The sequence below is a fragment of the Haematobia irritans genome, chromosome 4 (genome assembly GCF_050003625.1).
Source record: "Haematobia irritans isolate KBUSLIRL chromosome 4, ASM5000362v1, whole genome shotgun sequence".
NCBI lineage: Eukaryota > Metazoa > Arthropoda > Insecta > Diptera > Muscidae > Haematobia > Haematobia irritans.
The window spans coordinates 189050912-189066976 of NC_134400.1; the positions used below are offsets into that span (position 1 = coordinate 189050912).

General features: G+C 37.8%; 1 protein-coding gene across 2 annotated transcripts in view; it reads left to right on the plus strand.

Annotated features, from left to right (window-relative positions):
- The window catches only part of tfc (Brevican core protein triforce), a 221894-nt gene that overhangs the window by 184356 nt on the left and 21473 nt on the right, over nt 1–16065 (plus strand). For both annotated transcript variants that reach the window (XM_075304657.1, XM_075304656.1), the window contains exon 4: nt 14092–14200. In XM_075304657.1, the coding sequence (XP_075160772.1) occupies nt 14092–14200 (109 nt within the window). The remainder of the gene's footprint in view (nt 1–14091; nt 14201–16065) is intronic.

Sequence of the window (16065 nt, forward strand, 5' to 3'; positions counted from 1 at the left end):
ATTTACACTCATATGACCACAGAGGCTAATTTTTTACTCCGATTTAGTTGAAATTTTGCACAAGGAGTAGAATTAGCATTGTAGCTATGCGTGCCAAATTTGGTTGAAATCGTTTCAGATTTAGATATAGCTCCCATATATATGTTTTTCTGATTTCAACAAAAATGGTCAAAATACCAACATTTTCCTTGTAAAATCGCCACTGCTTAGTCGAAAAGTTGTACAAATGACTCTAATTTTCCTAAACTTCTAATACATATATATCGAGCGATAAATCATAAATAAACTTTTTCGAAGTTTCCTTAAAATTGCTTCAGATTTAAACGTTTCCCATATTTTTTTACTAACATTGTGTTCCACCCTGGTGCATTAGCCGACTTAAATTTTGAGTCTATAGATTTTGTAGAAGTCTATCAAATTCTGTCCAGATCGAGTGATATTTAAATGTATGTATTTGGGACAAACCTTTATATATAGCCCCCAACACATTTGACGGATGTGATATGGTATCGAAAATTTAGATCTACAAAGTGGTGCAGGGTATAATATAGTCGGCCCCGCCCGACTTTAGACTTTCCTTACTGGTTTTTTACTAACATTGTGTTCCACCCTAGTGCATTCGCCGACTTAAATTTTGTATTTGGGACAAACCTTTATATATAGCCCCCAACACATTTGACGGATGTGATATGGTATCGAAAATTTAGATCTACAAAGTGGCGCAGGGTATAATATAGTCGGCCCCTCCCGACTTTAGACTTTCCTTACTTGTTTTTTACTAACATGGTGTTCCACCCTAGTACATTAGCCGACTTTAATTTTGAGTCTATAGATTTTGTAGAAGTCTATCAAATTCTGTCCAGATCGAATCAAATTTAAATGTATGTATTTGGAACAAACCTTTATATGTAGCCCCCCAACACATTTGACGGATGTGATATGGTATCGAAAATTTAGATCTACAAAGTGCAGGGTATAATATAGTCGGACCCGGCCGACTTTAGACTTTCCTTACTTGTTTTTTTTTTCAAAATTTTGTTGGAGATTCATCAAAATTTTGTTGGAGATTCTTTTTTATGGGAATTTTTGATTGTGGCATTTTTGAGGGCGAACGCTTCATACGCTTAGTATCGTAAAACACTTGCTCCACTGAACTCCTCTTACACATACCAAATTATATATAATAGTGTCTAATATAAATGTTTATTTCATTCCTACGGTTTATTCACAAACTGATGTTCTTGTTGTTCTTCGTTCTGGTTGTCGTTGTTGTCACGGTACCATTGAATTCGTTATAATTGTGTTAAGTATGTGCAAACTGATATTAATTGAGGTAAAAGACATTCACATTCTTCCAACAAGTCTCAACAAATATTTTCTCTCCCTGTCTGGACTCTCTCTCTCTCTCTCTCTACTTAACATCCGTTTTCCAATAAAAAAATCCTGAAGTCCTGGAATTGTTAAATGCAGTTAATGGTGTGACAATGTTATGAACGTTATTACGTTTGTTTTTCAGAGGTACTCTGTACTTTCTACTCCTCTATCGATGGCATTCACGGAAATGTAAAAGGATGCGGAAATAATGCAAGTCAAGTGAACAACAACGATAAACACAAACAGTGGTTGATGTTAAGCAATTCAAATGTGGTTAAATGTTCTTTTCACTTGGCAACTGGCAGTTGAGCAATTTCTTTAATAAATTAATTTAAGTAACAAGTATATACGGCCGTAAGTTCAGTAAGGCCGAAGCTTATGTATCCTCCACCATGGATTGCGTAGAAACTTCTTCTAAATACTGCCATCTACAATCGAATTACTTGGTTTGCGGTAACGTTTGCCGATGGCAAGGTATCTTAAAACCTCATAAAACGTCTTTTAAATCGTATGTAAGTCCATACGTGGTATATATTAAATTAAACAAGTATATACGGCCGTAAGTTCGGCCAGGCCGAATCTTATGTACCCTCCACCATGGATTGCATAGAAACTTCTACGAAAGACTGTCATCCACAATCGAATTACTTGGGTTGTGGTATCTTAAAACTTCTTAACATCGTTTTCTAAATTGTGAGTTAGTCCATACGTGGTATAAATTAGACAAAAAAGTTATGTATACTAAAGTCCACTAATAATTACGAATCGACATGAAAATTGAAATATGGGGGTCGCTTATGTTATATGGGGGCAATATAAATAGAATTATGAATTTGATATGACCCATTTTTTGTGTGATTGGGGATCGATTTATCTTAGGGCTATATATAACTATAGACCGATATGGACCTAATTAGGCATGGATGTTAACGGCCATATACACAATGTACCAAATTTCAACTGACTCGGGTGAAATTTGCTCCTCAAAGAGGCTCCAAAACCAAATCTCGGGATCGGTTTATATGGGGGCTATGTATTATTATGGAATGATCTGGACCACTTTTGGCATGGTTGTTAAATATCATATACTACCACCACGTACCAAATTTCAACCAGATCGGATGAATTTTGCTTCTCCAAAAGGCACCGGAGGTCAAATCTGGGGATCGGTTTATATGGGGGCTATATATAATTATGAACTGATATGAACCAATTCCTGCATGGTTGTTGGATACCATATACTAACATCACGTACCAAATTTCAATCGAATCGGATGCATTTTGCTCTTCCAAGGAGCTCCGGAGGTCAAATCTGAGGATCGGTTTATATGGGGGCTATATATAATTATGGACCGATTTCGACCAATTTTTGCATGGGTGTTTGAGGCCATATATTAACACCACGCACCAAATATCAACTGAATCAGATGAATTTTGCACTTCCAAGAGGCACCGGAGGTCAAATCTGGTGATCGGTTTATATGGGAGCTATATATAATTATGGACCGATGTGAACCAATTATTGCGTGGTTGTTAGAGAACATATACTAACACCATATACACAAATTTCAGCCGGATCGGATGAAATTTTCTTCTCTTAAAGTGTGATACGGTCAAAATTTGGTCAATATAAACTAGAACCCTCCAAACACGCCAGAGCTCCGCCCAATTGAGAAATACTGGGCTATTGTCAAGAGGAACCTAAAGAAGACCAAAAAAACTGCTAAGGACGAGCAGCAGTTCAAGGCAAACTGGCTTTCTGCGGCGAAGAAGGTGGACAAGGTGGCTGTACAAAATCTGATGGCAGGTGTCAAGCGTGAGGCCCGGCAATTCGGATTTGGAAAAGCGAAAGCCTAACTGAATACTTTTCCTGAATTTTATACTAATTGAACTTGAAAAAGAAATTTAATTTGATTTTTTAAATAAATGATTTCACCGATTTACACGCGTTTTCCCTTGACCAAATTTTGACCGTATCACCCTTTAGAGGCTCCGCAAGCCCAATCTGGGGATCGGTTTATATGGGAGCTATATATAATTATGGACCGATGTCGACCAATTTTTGCATGGTCATTAGAGATCATACACTAACACCATGTACACAAATTTCAGCCGGATCGAATGAAATTTGCTTCTCTTATTGGCTCCGCAAGCCAAATCTGGGGATCGATTTATATGGGGGCTATATATAATTATGGACCGATGTGAACCAATTATTGCGTGGTTGTTAGAGACCATATACTAACACCATGTACAAAATTTCAGCCGGATCGGATGAAATTTGCTTCTCTTATTGGCTCCGCAAGCCAAATCTGGGGACCGGTTTATATGGGGGCTATATATAATTATGGACCGATGTGAACCAATTTTTGCGTGGTTCTTAGAGACCACATACTACCACCATGTACCAAATTTCAGCCGGATCGGATGAAATTTGCTTCTCGTAGAGGCTCCGGAAGCCAAATCGGGGGATCGGTTTATATGGTGGCTATATGTAATTATGAACCGATATGGACCAATTTTTGCATGGTTATTAGAGACCATATACCAACACCATGTACCAAATTTCAGCCGAATCGGATGAAATTTGCTTCTCTTAGAGCAAACGCAAGCCAAATTTGGGGGTCCGTTTATATGGGGGCTATACGTAAAAGTGGACCGATATGGCCCATTTCAATACCATCCGATCTACATCAATAGCAACTACTTGTGCCAAGTTTCAAGTCGATAGCTTGTTTCGTTCGGAAGTTAGCGTGATTTCAACAGACGGACGGACGGACATGCTCAGATCCACTCAGAATTTCACCACGACCCAGAATATATATACTTTATGGGGTCTTAGAGCAATATTTCGATGTGTTCCAAATGAAATGACAAAGTTAATATACCCCCATCCGACCGATAAAAGACGTATATAATTCAGTTTGAATAAATTTTCTATAGAAATAAAATTTTGACAAAATTTTCTATAAAAATAAAATTTTCACAAAATTTTCTATAGAAATAAAATTTTCACAAAATTTTCTATGGAAATAAAATTTTCACAAAATTTTTCTATAGAAATAAAGTTTTGACAAAATTTTCTATAGAAATTAAATTTTAACAAAATTTTCTATAGAAATAAAGTTTTGACAAAATTTCCCATAGAAATTTTAACAAAATTTTCTATAGCAATAAAATTTTGGTAGATTATTTTTGGCTCGAGTGGCAAGCATGATTATGAACAGATGTGGACCAATTTGTGCATGATTGTTAGAGACCATATATATACACATATCATGTACCAAATCGGATGAAATTTTCTTCTCTTAGAGGCTCCGCAAGCCAAATCTGGGGATCGGTTTATATGGGAGCTATATATAATTATAGATCGATGTGAACCAATTTTTGCGTGGTTGTTAGAGACCATATACCAACACCAAGTACTAAATTTCAGCCGGATCGGATGAAATATGCTTCTGTTTAGAGGTGTGCGCGTGACACGAAATTGTCGTGAATAAAATCTGAAGCAACTTTCGTGAATGTGCGTGAATGGGACTAAAAGAAATATGTCGTGCGTGAACGTGCGTGAGTAATAAAATCGTTTCGTGAATGTGCGTGAATACAAATCTGCAAAATCACGCTAACGAAAAAAATCAAGATTTAATTCTTACTCGTATGTTAACTGAAATTAATTTAGCTGTCGAACTACATTCTATTCATGAATTTTGTTACATTTGCTCATTTCTGGTTGGAAATGTCGTGAGTCTCGTGAATTTGTCGTGAGTCACGTGAATTGTCGTGAATCGTGCGTGAACGTGAGACTTTAAAAGTAGTTCGTGCGTGAGCGTGCGTGAGTACTGGTTTTCATTTCGTGAATGTGCGTGAGTGGGACTGGCTACAACACGTATAGTGCGTGAGCGTGCGTGAATAAATATTTGACTTCGTGAAAGTGCGTGAGTGTGAGTGAAATTTCACTCACTCGCACACCTCTACTTCTGTTAGAGGCTCCGCAAGCAAAATCTGAGGGTCCGTTTATATGGGGCCTAGACGTAAAAATGGACTGAAATGGCCCATGTGCAATACCATCCGACCTACGTCAATAACAACTACTTGTTCCAAGTTTCAAGTCGATAGCTTGTTTCGTTCTGAAGTTAGCGTGATTTCAACAGACGGACGGACGGACATGCTTATGTTAGATCGATTCAGAATTTTATTACGACCCAGATATATATATATATATATATATATATATATATATATATATATATATATATATATATATATATATATATATATATATATATATATATATATATATATATATATATATATACTTTATGGGGTCTTAGAGCAATATTTCGATGTCTTACAAACGGAATGACAAAGTTAATATACCCCCCCCCCCATCCTATGGTGGAGGGTATAAAAATGGAGTTTTTCGATACCAAAAATTTATCAATAAATTTGTTCTATATAACCAATAAACTTTGTCAATACGTTTTTTTCTATACGAAACCATTTTTTTATACGAAAAATTTGTCTTTAAACACGTTTCTATAGAAAAAAGTTCACTTTTTCTGTAGGAACAGTTCAGTAGTGAGTTATTCTTATATGAAATGTTCACCAATAAGCTTTTCCCATACCAAAAGTTTACCCATGACATTTTCCAGTACGAAGAAGTTCGCCAAAGAAGAAAAGTTCACCATTATTAAGCTTTTGATACGAAAAGTTTTACCAATAATCAAGTTTTTGTAAGAAAATTACATAAATGAACGAAAAACTTTACGAAAGTTGTCACATTACCACTGGTCATACAAATAAAAATTAACCAAAGAATTTGGTCTGTAGAACCAAATTTATCAATTTTGATTATTATTTTTGGTCCGTTTATTAGTTTCAAAATATTCGCATCTAATTAAGCTACCAGACCTAAGGTTGTTTTCCGCAAATAAAAAGACTATCACTATTTGTTCTATCTATAGATATCTCATATGTTTGCATATGAGCGTTTTCTCTACATATGTGAAAATTTTAATCAATTAATTTTTTTTTCAGTTCACCAATTGTAAATAGACAAATTTTACAAAAAAATGTGTTAATAATAAATAGCAATTTATTATTATTGTACTATGTGTGTAAGTGAAAGTGATATCTTTCTTTTTACACCATAGCCTTTGATGTTATCTAAAATTGACATTGTTTGACCTTGACCTAGATAATTCGATACGTGATTAGTGAAGCACAAACCTTAGCAAGTTATTTTCCGGTTAGAATAAATTTCGATTTGTTTGTAGTTAGTTAAGGTAAAGCAATAAAACTTCATTATTGAAATTAAAGCCCTTGATATGAGATTTCATTTAGAATTCTAATGATTTTATAAGCATCTATGAAATGGAATGCTAATAAGAAATACATTGAAATTCAGTAGTGCAGAAGTTATTTTCTTCAGCTTGGTTGAGATAGCGAATAGCTAATAAACATTAAAAAAATTATTTGTTTTTAATTAAAACTAATCAATAAAAATAGTAACAAAAAAGAGATTGGGTTTTTACGAAGCAATATAATGAACAAAATAACCCCCCTGGCCCAGTAGTGGACTTTTGACTTGCTAACACTTTCCAAAGTTGCGATTATTGAAAAATCAACTTTTGACGTTGCAATCTTAATGAGATGTCAGCATAAACAGATCTCGTCTATTCGCCTTTTTAGCCATTTGTGGAATATAAGTCGAATACGAAGCTTACCAAAAGTCTATTTTGACTTTCGTGATTTTTTTTCGTGAAATGTCCATTTCTGACTTTTGTTTTTTTATACCCTCCACCATAGGATGGAGGTATATTAACTTTGTCCATCCGTTTATAACACATCGAAATATTGCTCTAAAGGGTGATACGGTCAAAATTTGGTCAATATAAACTTGACGTATTTCTTTCAATTTTGCATTTAAAAAACCTGAACACCCCTCATTTTGAAGGTGTGTGTGTGTGTAGAATGTTGCTCCTATTTTGATCTTGGAATTCACTCTTCTGTTGTCAAAATGCCGTCCAAGCAAGAAGAGCAGCGTATCAAAATTTTGCTCGCGCATCGCGAAAATCCGAACTACTCGCACGCAAAGCTGGCAAAATCGCTAAAAGTTGCCAAATCAACCGTTACAAATGTAATTAAAGTGTTTGGGGAACGTTTGTCGACAGCCAGGAAGTCTGGATCGGGGGGAAATCGAAAACCGGAAGTCGCTGAGACGACAAAGAGAGTTGCCGGTAGTTTCAAGCCAAACCCCAACCTCTCTCTCCGAGATGCCGCAAATAAGCTGGGTGTATCGTCTACAACCGTGCATCGAGCCAAAAAACGAGCCGGACTATCGACTTACAAGAAGGTAGTGACTCCAAATCGCGATGATAAACAAAATACGACGGCCACAGCGCGGTCCCGGAGGCTGTACACGACGATGCTGACGAAGTTTGACTGCGTGTTAATGGACGACGAAACCTACGTCAAAGCCGAATACAAGTAGCTTCCGGGACAGGAGTTTTATACGGCAAAAGGAAGGGGAACGGTAGCAGATATTTTCAAGCACATAAAACTGTCAAAGTTCGCAAAGAAATATCTGGTTTGGCAAGCCATCTGTACCTGTGGCTTGAAAAGCAGCATTTTCATAACAAGAGTGTTTGAATAGACGTCTGCTGCCTTTCCTGAAGAAACACGGTTGTTCCGTACTGTTTTGGCCGGATTTGGCATCTTGCCATTACGGCAAAAAGGCCATGGAGTGGTACGCCGCCAACAACGTGCAGGTGGTTCCCAAGGACAAGAACCCTCCCAACACGCCAGAGCTCCGCCCAATTGAGAAATTCTGGGCTATTGTCAAGCGGAACCTAAAGAAGACAAAAAAAACTGCTAAGGACGAGCAGCAGTTCAAGGCAAACTGGTTTTCTGCGGCGAAGAAGGTGGACAAGCTGGCTGTACAAAATCTGATGGCAGGTGTCAAGCGTGAGACCCGGCAATTCGGATTTGGAAAAGCGAAAGCCTAACTGAATATTTTTCCTGAATTTTATACTAATTGAACTTGAAAAAGAAATTTAATTTGATTTTTTAAATAAACGATTTCACCGATTTACACGCGTTTTCCATTGAACAAATTTTGACCGTATCACCCTTTATGTGATATTTAACAACCATACCCAAAGTGGTCTATATCCGTCCATAATCATATATAGCCCCCATATAAACCGATCCCGAGATTTGGTTTTGGAAGCCCCTTGGAGGAGGAAATTTCATCCGAGTCAGTTGAAATTTGGTACATTGTGCTAGTATATGGCCGTTAACAAGCATGCCTAACTAGGTCCATATCGGTCTATAGTTATATATAGCCCTCAGATAAATCAATCCCCAAGCACACAAAAATTGGTCCATATCAAGTTCATAATTGTATATAACCCCCATATAAGCGAGCCCCATATTTCAATTCTGGCTCCCTAACGTACCGTGCAAAAGTCCATATCGATTCGTAATTATTTGTAGACTTACGTCCACATACCTTTTATTGTCTAATATATACCACGTATGGACTAACTCACAATTTAGAAAACGATTTAAGATACCACAACCCAAGTAATTCGATTGTTGATGACAGTCTTTCATTGAAGTTTCTACGCAATCCATGGTGGAGGGTACATAGGATTCGGCCTGGCCGAACTTACGGCCGTATATACTTGTTTTTTACTAACATTGTGTTCTACCTCAGAGCATTAGCCGACTTAAATTTTGAGTCTATAGATTTTGTAGAAGTCTATCAAATTCTGTCCAGATCGAGTGATATTTAAATGTATGTATTTGGGACAAACCTTTATATATAGCCCCCAACACATTTGACGGATGTGATGTGGTATCGAAAATTTAGATCTACAAAGTGGTGCGGGTACAATATAGTCGTCCCCGCCCGGCTTTAGACTTTCCTTGTTTTTTTTTATGGATTACTGTTAATCCATAAGAAGGCTACGGTGGTGTAATGGATATCATGAAATTTGAGGATATGTTTAGGAATCTCTAGTTGCCTGAAAATTCATCAAAAAGGAAAATATTTAGTTGCTCCACTTGAACAGACCTGATCATATTTCCTTGAATAAGCCTAGTACACAGATATATAGTAGATGCTTGCAGTACTGTCTTTGAGCATTGATTTAATCCTGAATAGTCCGTTGAATTTGTCGTTCGGTCAGAGATCTTCTTTTCCTAGGGCTAAAGCGTTCGTTGTCATATCACCGAATGAGATTTCTGATGCCACGCGTCTTAGTGTGAATGATAATCTTGTCATTCAGACCTCATCGAATGTGCAATCAGTTGTGGTTCCGTAATTATTCACGCCTGTTGTTGACTCGGTGACAAACAAAAATGGTTCTAAGTATAAAGTGCAAATGCATTATCATTCAACTGAATTCATCTGAATCCGATGAACTTAGTAGGAGAACTATAGAGCAGTGGTGGAATCGCATAGACGAACATTTTAGTGGCGAAACTGTTGACGCGAAAATCTCCGACGTAAACATATAGGATCGAAAGGATTTAGTGTTGGAATTATATACACTACTGAGGAGAGGGATTTCAGGGAAGGGAACTTACGAAGGAGTCAGTGGTGTGACTGCAATCCCGAAGGTCTCAGTAGGGAAATAGTAGTCCTGAAGGTCTCAGTAGAAGAACTGGAAGTCTAATAGACTCAGCCCTACTTTAGGTCCGAAGATCTCCGTAGGAGAACGGTAGGAGAAATTCTTAGTAGGGAAACTTCCAAAGGAGTCAGTGGTGTGACTATAAGCCCGAACAACTCAGTGGGGAAATACTAGTCCTGAAGATCTCACTAGAAGAACTGCAAGTCCAAGAGACTCAATAGTGGTACTGTGGGTCCGAAGTTCTCCGTAGGAGAACTCAGTAGGGGAACTCTAAACCAAATAGTTTTCGTGGGACAACTGGGACGCGAAAATCTCAAACTTAAACTTGTAGGATTGAAAGGATTCGATGGATTTGTATAGCATTGCATTTCTGAAATTCCTAGTAGGGGAACGTCTGGAGGTGCCATTGGGGTGATTGTAGGCCCGAAGGTCTTAGTAGGGAAATTATAGGCCCGAAGCCTCAGTAGAGGAACTGTAAGTGCGATGGACTCAGAAGGGGAACTGTAGATCCGTAGGTAGAGAACTGTACACTGAATGGTTGGCATGGTACATCTTTAGGCCCGAAAGGTTGAAAAAAATTTTAGGCCTGAAAATCCTAGTGGTGAAATTGTATAACCAAACTTCTTAGTGGTGGAACTGTAAAGTGGAAATACCAGAGGCAAACTTGTAGGACTGAAAGCTTCAGTGATGGACGTGTAGACCCTATGTAGTGTAGGCCCCATGCTTTCAGTAGAACAACTGTATACCCTAAATTATTAATATGGAATCTTTAGGTCCACACGTTTTAGTAGGATGTATGGGTCTCTATGGTTTCAATAGGGGAACTGTAGGTCCAAATATCTCATTAGCGGAATGGTAGGCCCGAAGGTCTTAGAAGGGTGATTGTAGGCCCAAAGATCTCAGTTGGGGTGTTGTATGTCTTGATATCTCCTTAGGTAAAGGTGTAAGTGATGGAACGGTAGACGTGACAATTACAGTGGAGGAATTGCTGCTTTTAAATACTTACTAAGGAATCTTTGTCCGACGGTCTCAGTCGGGTGACACTAGGCCAAGAGATTTGAGTTTGGGAGTTGTATGTCCAGAGATGTCTGCAGGGGAACTTTGGGCCCAAAGATCTCAGTAGGGGAGAATTTTGGCCAGAAAATATCTCTATTTGTGGTGAAACTGTATGAATGAAATTCGCAGTGCTAAACCCAAAAGTTTCAGTGATGGAACTGAAAACGTGACAATCTCAGTAAAGGAACTGCAGGCCTTAAATTCTTAGTAAGGAAACAATGTCCGAAGGTCACAGTAGGATGACTGTAGGCCAAAAGGTATCAGTTAAGGAGTTATATAACAAGAGATTTCAGTAGGGGAAGGTGTCAGTTATGAAATGGTAGATGACGGACTCAATAAGGAAACTGCAGGCTTCAATCGGGTAACTATAGGCCCAAAGGTCTCAACAGGGGCCCCGAGATCTCTATAGGGGAACTGTACGTCCTAAGGTCTCACTAGGGGGACTTTTAGCCGGAAGATCTCTTGTAATTGTGGAACTGTACGCTTAATTCTCAGTGGTGAAAGTGTAAGCCCAAAAGTTTCTGTGATGGAACTGTAAATGTGACAGTCTCAATAAGCGAACTGCAAGCCTTAAATTCTTGGCAAGGAAACTAAGTCCAAAGGTTTCGCAAGTGGAGTTCTATTTCCAAAGATCTCAGTACAGGAACTCTAGATCCTAAGGTCTCAGTAGAGGAAATCTAACAGGTTGGCTGATAAGTCCCCGGTCTAACAAGGAAAAACACATTTTTTTGTCAAAATTCGTTTTTATTATTCAACATAGTTCCCTTCAAGAGCGATACAACGATTATAACGACCTTCCAATTTTTTTATACCATTTTGGTAGTACTCCTTCGGTTTTGCCTCAAAATAGGCCTCAGTTTCGGCGATCACCTCTTCATTGCAGCCAAATTTTTTCCCTGCGAGCATCCTTTTGAGGTCTCAGAACAAAAAAAAATTGCTGGGGGCCATATCTGGAGAATACGGTGGGTACACACAAAAAATTTTTTTTCTGCTTCAATCACGAAATTAATTGATCCAATTAATTTTTAATTGAAATGTCTTCAATCACAGAAATGATAGTATCAATTAAAAAATTAATTGAAGGTCAATTAAAAAGTTAATTGATCCAATTAAAAAATTAATTGATACTATTATTTTTGTGATTGATTTTTGTTTCAATTAAAAAATTTTGTTGAATCAATTAAATTTTTAATTGAATATTTTTTAAAACTCAATTAAAATTTTAATTGGAAAAATTTTCGTAAAATTTTTTTTGTGTGTAGGGAAGCAATTCGAAGCCCAATTCATGAATTTTTGCTATCGTTCTCAATGACTTGTGGCACGGTGCGTTGTCTTGGTGGACCAACACTTTTTTCTTCTTCATATGGGGCCGTTTTGCCGCGATTTCGACCTTCAAATAACGCCATATAATATTCACAGTTGATGGTTTTTCCCTTCTCAAAATAATCTATAAAAATTATTCCATACGCATCACAAAAAACAGAGGCCATTACTTTGCCAGCGGACTTTTGAGTCTTTCCACGCTCCGGAGACGGTTCACCGGTCGCTGTCCACTCAGCCGACTGTTGATTGGACTCAGGAGTGTAGTGATGGAGTCATGTTTGATCCATTGTCACATATCGACGGAAAAACTCGGGTGTATTACGAGTTAACAGCTGCAAACACCGCTCAGAATCATCAACACGTTGTTGTTTTTGGTCAAATGTGAGCTCGCGTGGCACCCATTTTGCACAGAGCTTCCGCATATCCAAATATTTATGAATGATATGACAAACATGTTCCTTTGATATCTTTAAGGCCTCTGCTATCTCGATCAACTTCATTTTACGGTCATTCAAAATCATTTTGTGGATTTTTTTGATGTTTTCGTCGGTAATCACCTCTTTCGGGCGTCCACTGCGTTCGCCGTCCTCCCTGCTCATTTCACCACGCTTGAATTTTGCATACCAATCAATTATTGTTGATTTCCCTGGGGCAGAGACCGGAAACTCATTATAAAGCCAAGTTTTCGCTTCCACCGTATTTTTTCTCTTCAGAAAATAGTATTTTATCAAAAAACGAAATTCCTTTTTTTCCATTTTTTCACAATAACAAAAGTTGCTTCACAAAAGACGCTCTATCCCACAAACTAATTGACTTACAGACGTTAAATTTTGACACGAATCATTTGAATGTTGGTACTATATAAAACTAATATGCATTTAATACTAGCGACGCCATCTATGTGTCAGACCGGGGACTTACAACCAACCTGTTAAGTAGGAGCACCGAAATGCAAGTGGAATAATGCTGGTATTAAAAGTCTGGGTCTTAGCTCTACCTACCTTTTTCCAAGGTTCCCTTTCTTGTTATAAGCTATACAGCTATACTCATTGATAAGAGATCTTTCAAGATCTGTGATAGCTTCGCTGTGGTTATTGTTTCACGAAATTCATTAAATTTTGAATTCTTCTCCTCCTACTTTAAAGCATACTCAATTCGACCCCTCTCCATTTTTGCCAAATTGTTCGTTATTTAATTTTACTTTAAATCAATTTAAAGTTAATTTGATACTCAGATTTCGAGCTGCAGTATTTAAACCAATTGTATATCCATTAAGAGCTCTAAAAGCAACCATTCAACCATCCTGAAAACTATGCCACAAAAAACATACGCCATTGACACAGTAAAACTACGAGTGAAAGCATTTTTTGTGGGTGTTAATTTTTTTCCACGAATGTCCTTAATGTGAAATATATATGACATATACTTCCTGGAAAATAGAACACCATCATCAGATGAGTGATTTAATGTGATTTCTATGTCATTGTCAGCAGTTAGCATCAGATGACGTTAATCCTTATATGTCAGCAACATACATGCTATTTAAACTGCGATATCATCACCAATATATGGAAACATTTTTTCTCCTCGTTTAATGCAATTTTCTTTTTTTACTAACGTTTTTTAGGGGAAATTTATCGAAACACATAAAAATCATTCTCATTTACATTTTCCTTTTTTTGGTTTGTTTGAATTTCAGGCAAATTGGTTTAAGGCCACACAATACTGTCGTTACCATGGCATGCACTTGGCAAGCATATCATCACAAGAAGAGAACGATAGACTGGAAAAGCATATCAAAGATTTCGGTAAGTGTGTCACTCTTGTTCTGGGGTCAGACATTAATCTTAGCCTCTAAGTTGGTACTCTCTTGAGTTAAGTCTTAATCAGTGGGATTTAGTTTGGCTATCTTCAAAACCAATTTTATTTGTAATAACATACAATTTAAATTTATATTTGCTTAATAACCCTATTTGTAATATTTTTCGCGCGAAGTGTCAGCCACCGTTGGAAAAAGATAAGTCGTTTCATTCTCTGTGAATGAAATGTAAATTTGATTGTTAGGTTGCTTATGAAATTAGACTCTTAACGATTTTAACGATAACGATGGATAATTATCCGGCACCGAAGAGATAAATTTGTATTGGCTTAGCCGTCAAATTGCCGACGCCGATGGGGAAACCCTACTGCCTGCCGATTTGTGACGGAAATGGGACGACTTTAGTTTATCTTAGCCACTATGGCCTAAACTTAATGCCTATATGTAAAAATTCCGCCTTCTTATATATGACAGTCCCTATCTTCGGTCCAAACTCCAAGTTTCTAGCTCAATCCGTTCGCTATTATATTACATTCAATTTCAATATATTTTATTAGTCAAGGAAACCATTATACAAAACTTTCGCCATGAAAAATTTCGGGAGCAGGTATCTTCACTGAGGAGAGAATGATCGGAAGTTGATGGTGGGAACTCCTTTGTAGGATGATCAAATGCGGAGAAATTTGATTCATTGATGATCGTCCGTTGAGGGAAATTCGTTTCATCGATAATGGGTAATTGCTAAGAAACTTTGTTCATTGATTATCGATAGTCGATGAGAACTACCGATTATCGATAGTCGGTGAGATGTTCGATTCGTTGATCATCGGTAGTTGGAGAGAAATTCGTTTCGCTGATGATCGCTACTCGGCGAGAACTTCGGTTGTTGATGATCGGTAGACTTTAAGAAGTTAAGTCCATTGATGATCGGTAGTTAATGAGAAATTCGTCTAGTTGATGATCGGAAATCGGTTAGAACTATGGCTGGGCGATGAAAAATTGGTTGTTGATAATCGTTAGTCAATGAGAAATTCGATTCGTTGATGATCAGTAGTCGATGAGAAATTTGGTTGCTTATGTCACCGATCATCGGTTCGTTGATGATCGGTAGTCGTTTCGGTTATGATAGGTAATCGATGAGAATTTCATTTCGTTTAAAGGGTGATACGGTCAAAATTTGGTCAATATAAACTTGACGTATTTCTTTCAATTTTGCATTTAAAAAACCTGAATACCCCTCATTTTGAAGGTGTGTGTGTGTAGAATGTTGCTCCTATTTTGATTTTGGAATTCACTCTTCAGTTGTCAAAATGCCGTCCAAGCACGAAGAGCAGCGTATCAAAATTTTGCTCGCGCATCGCGAAAATCCGAGCTACTCGCACGCAAAGCTGGCAAAATCGCTAAAAGTTGCCAAATCAACCGTTACAAATGTAATTAAAGTGTTTGGGGAACGTTTGTCGACAGCCAGGAAGTCTGGATCGGGGAGAAATCGAAAACCGGAAGCCGCTGAGACGACAAAGAGAGTTGCCGGTAGTTTCAAGCGAAACCCTAACCTCTCTCTCCGAGATGCCGCAAATAAGCTGGGTGTATCGTCTACAACCATGCATCGAGCCAAAAAACGAGCCGGACTATCGACTTACAAGAAGGTAGTGACTCCAAATCGCGATGATAAACAAAATACGACGGCCAAAGCGCGATCCCGGAGGCTGTACACGACGATGCTGACGAAGTTTGACTGCGTGGTAATGGACGACGAAACCTACGTCAAAGCCGACTATAAGCAGCTTCCGGGACAGGAGTTTTAGTTTTTCCGGAAACAGGAGTAAAAATGCCATGGAGTGGTACGCCGCCAAC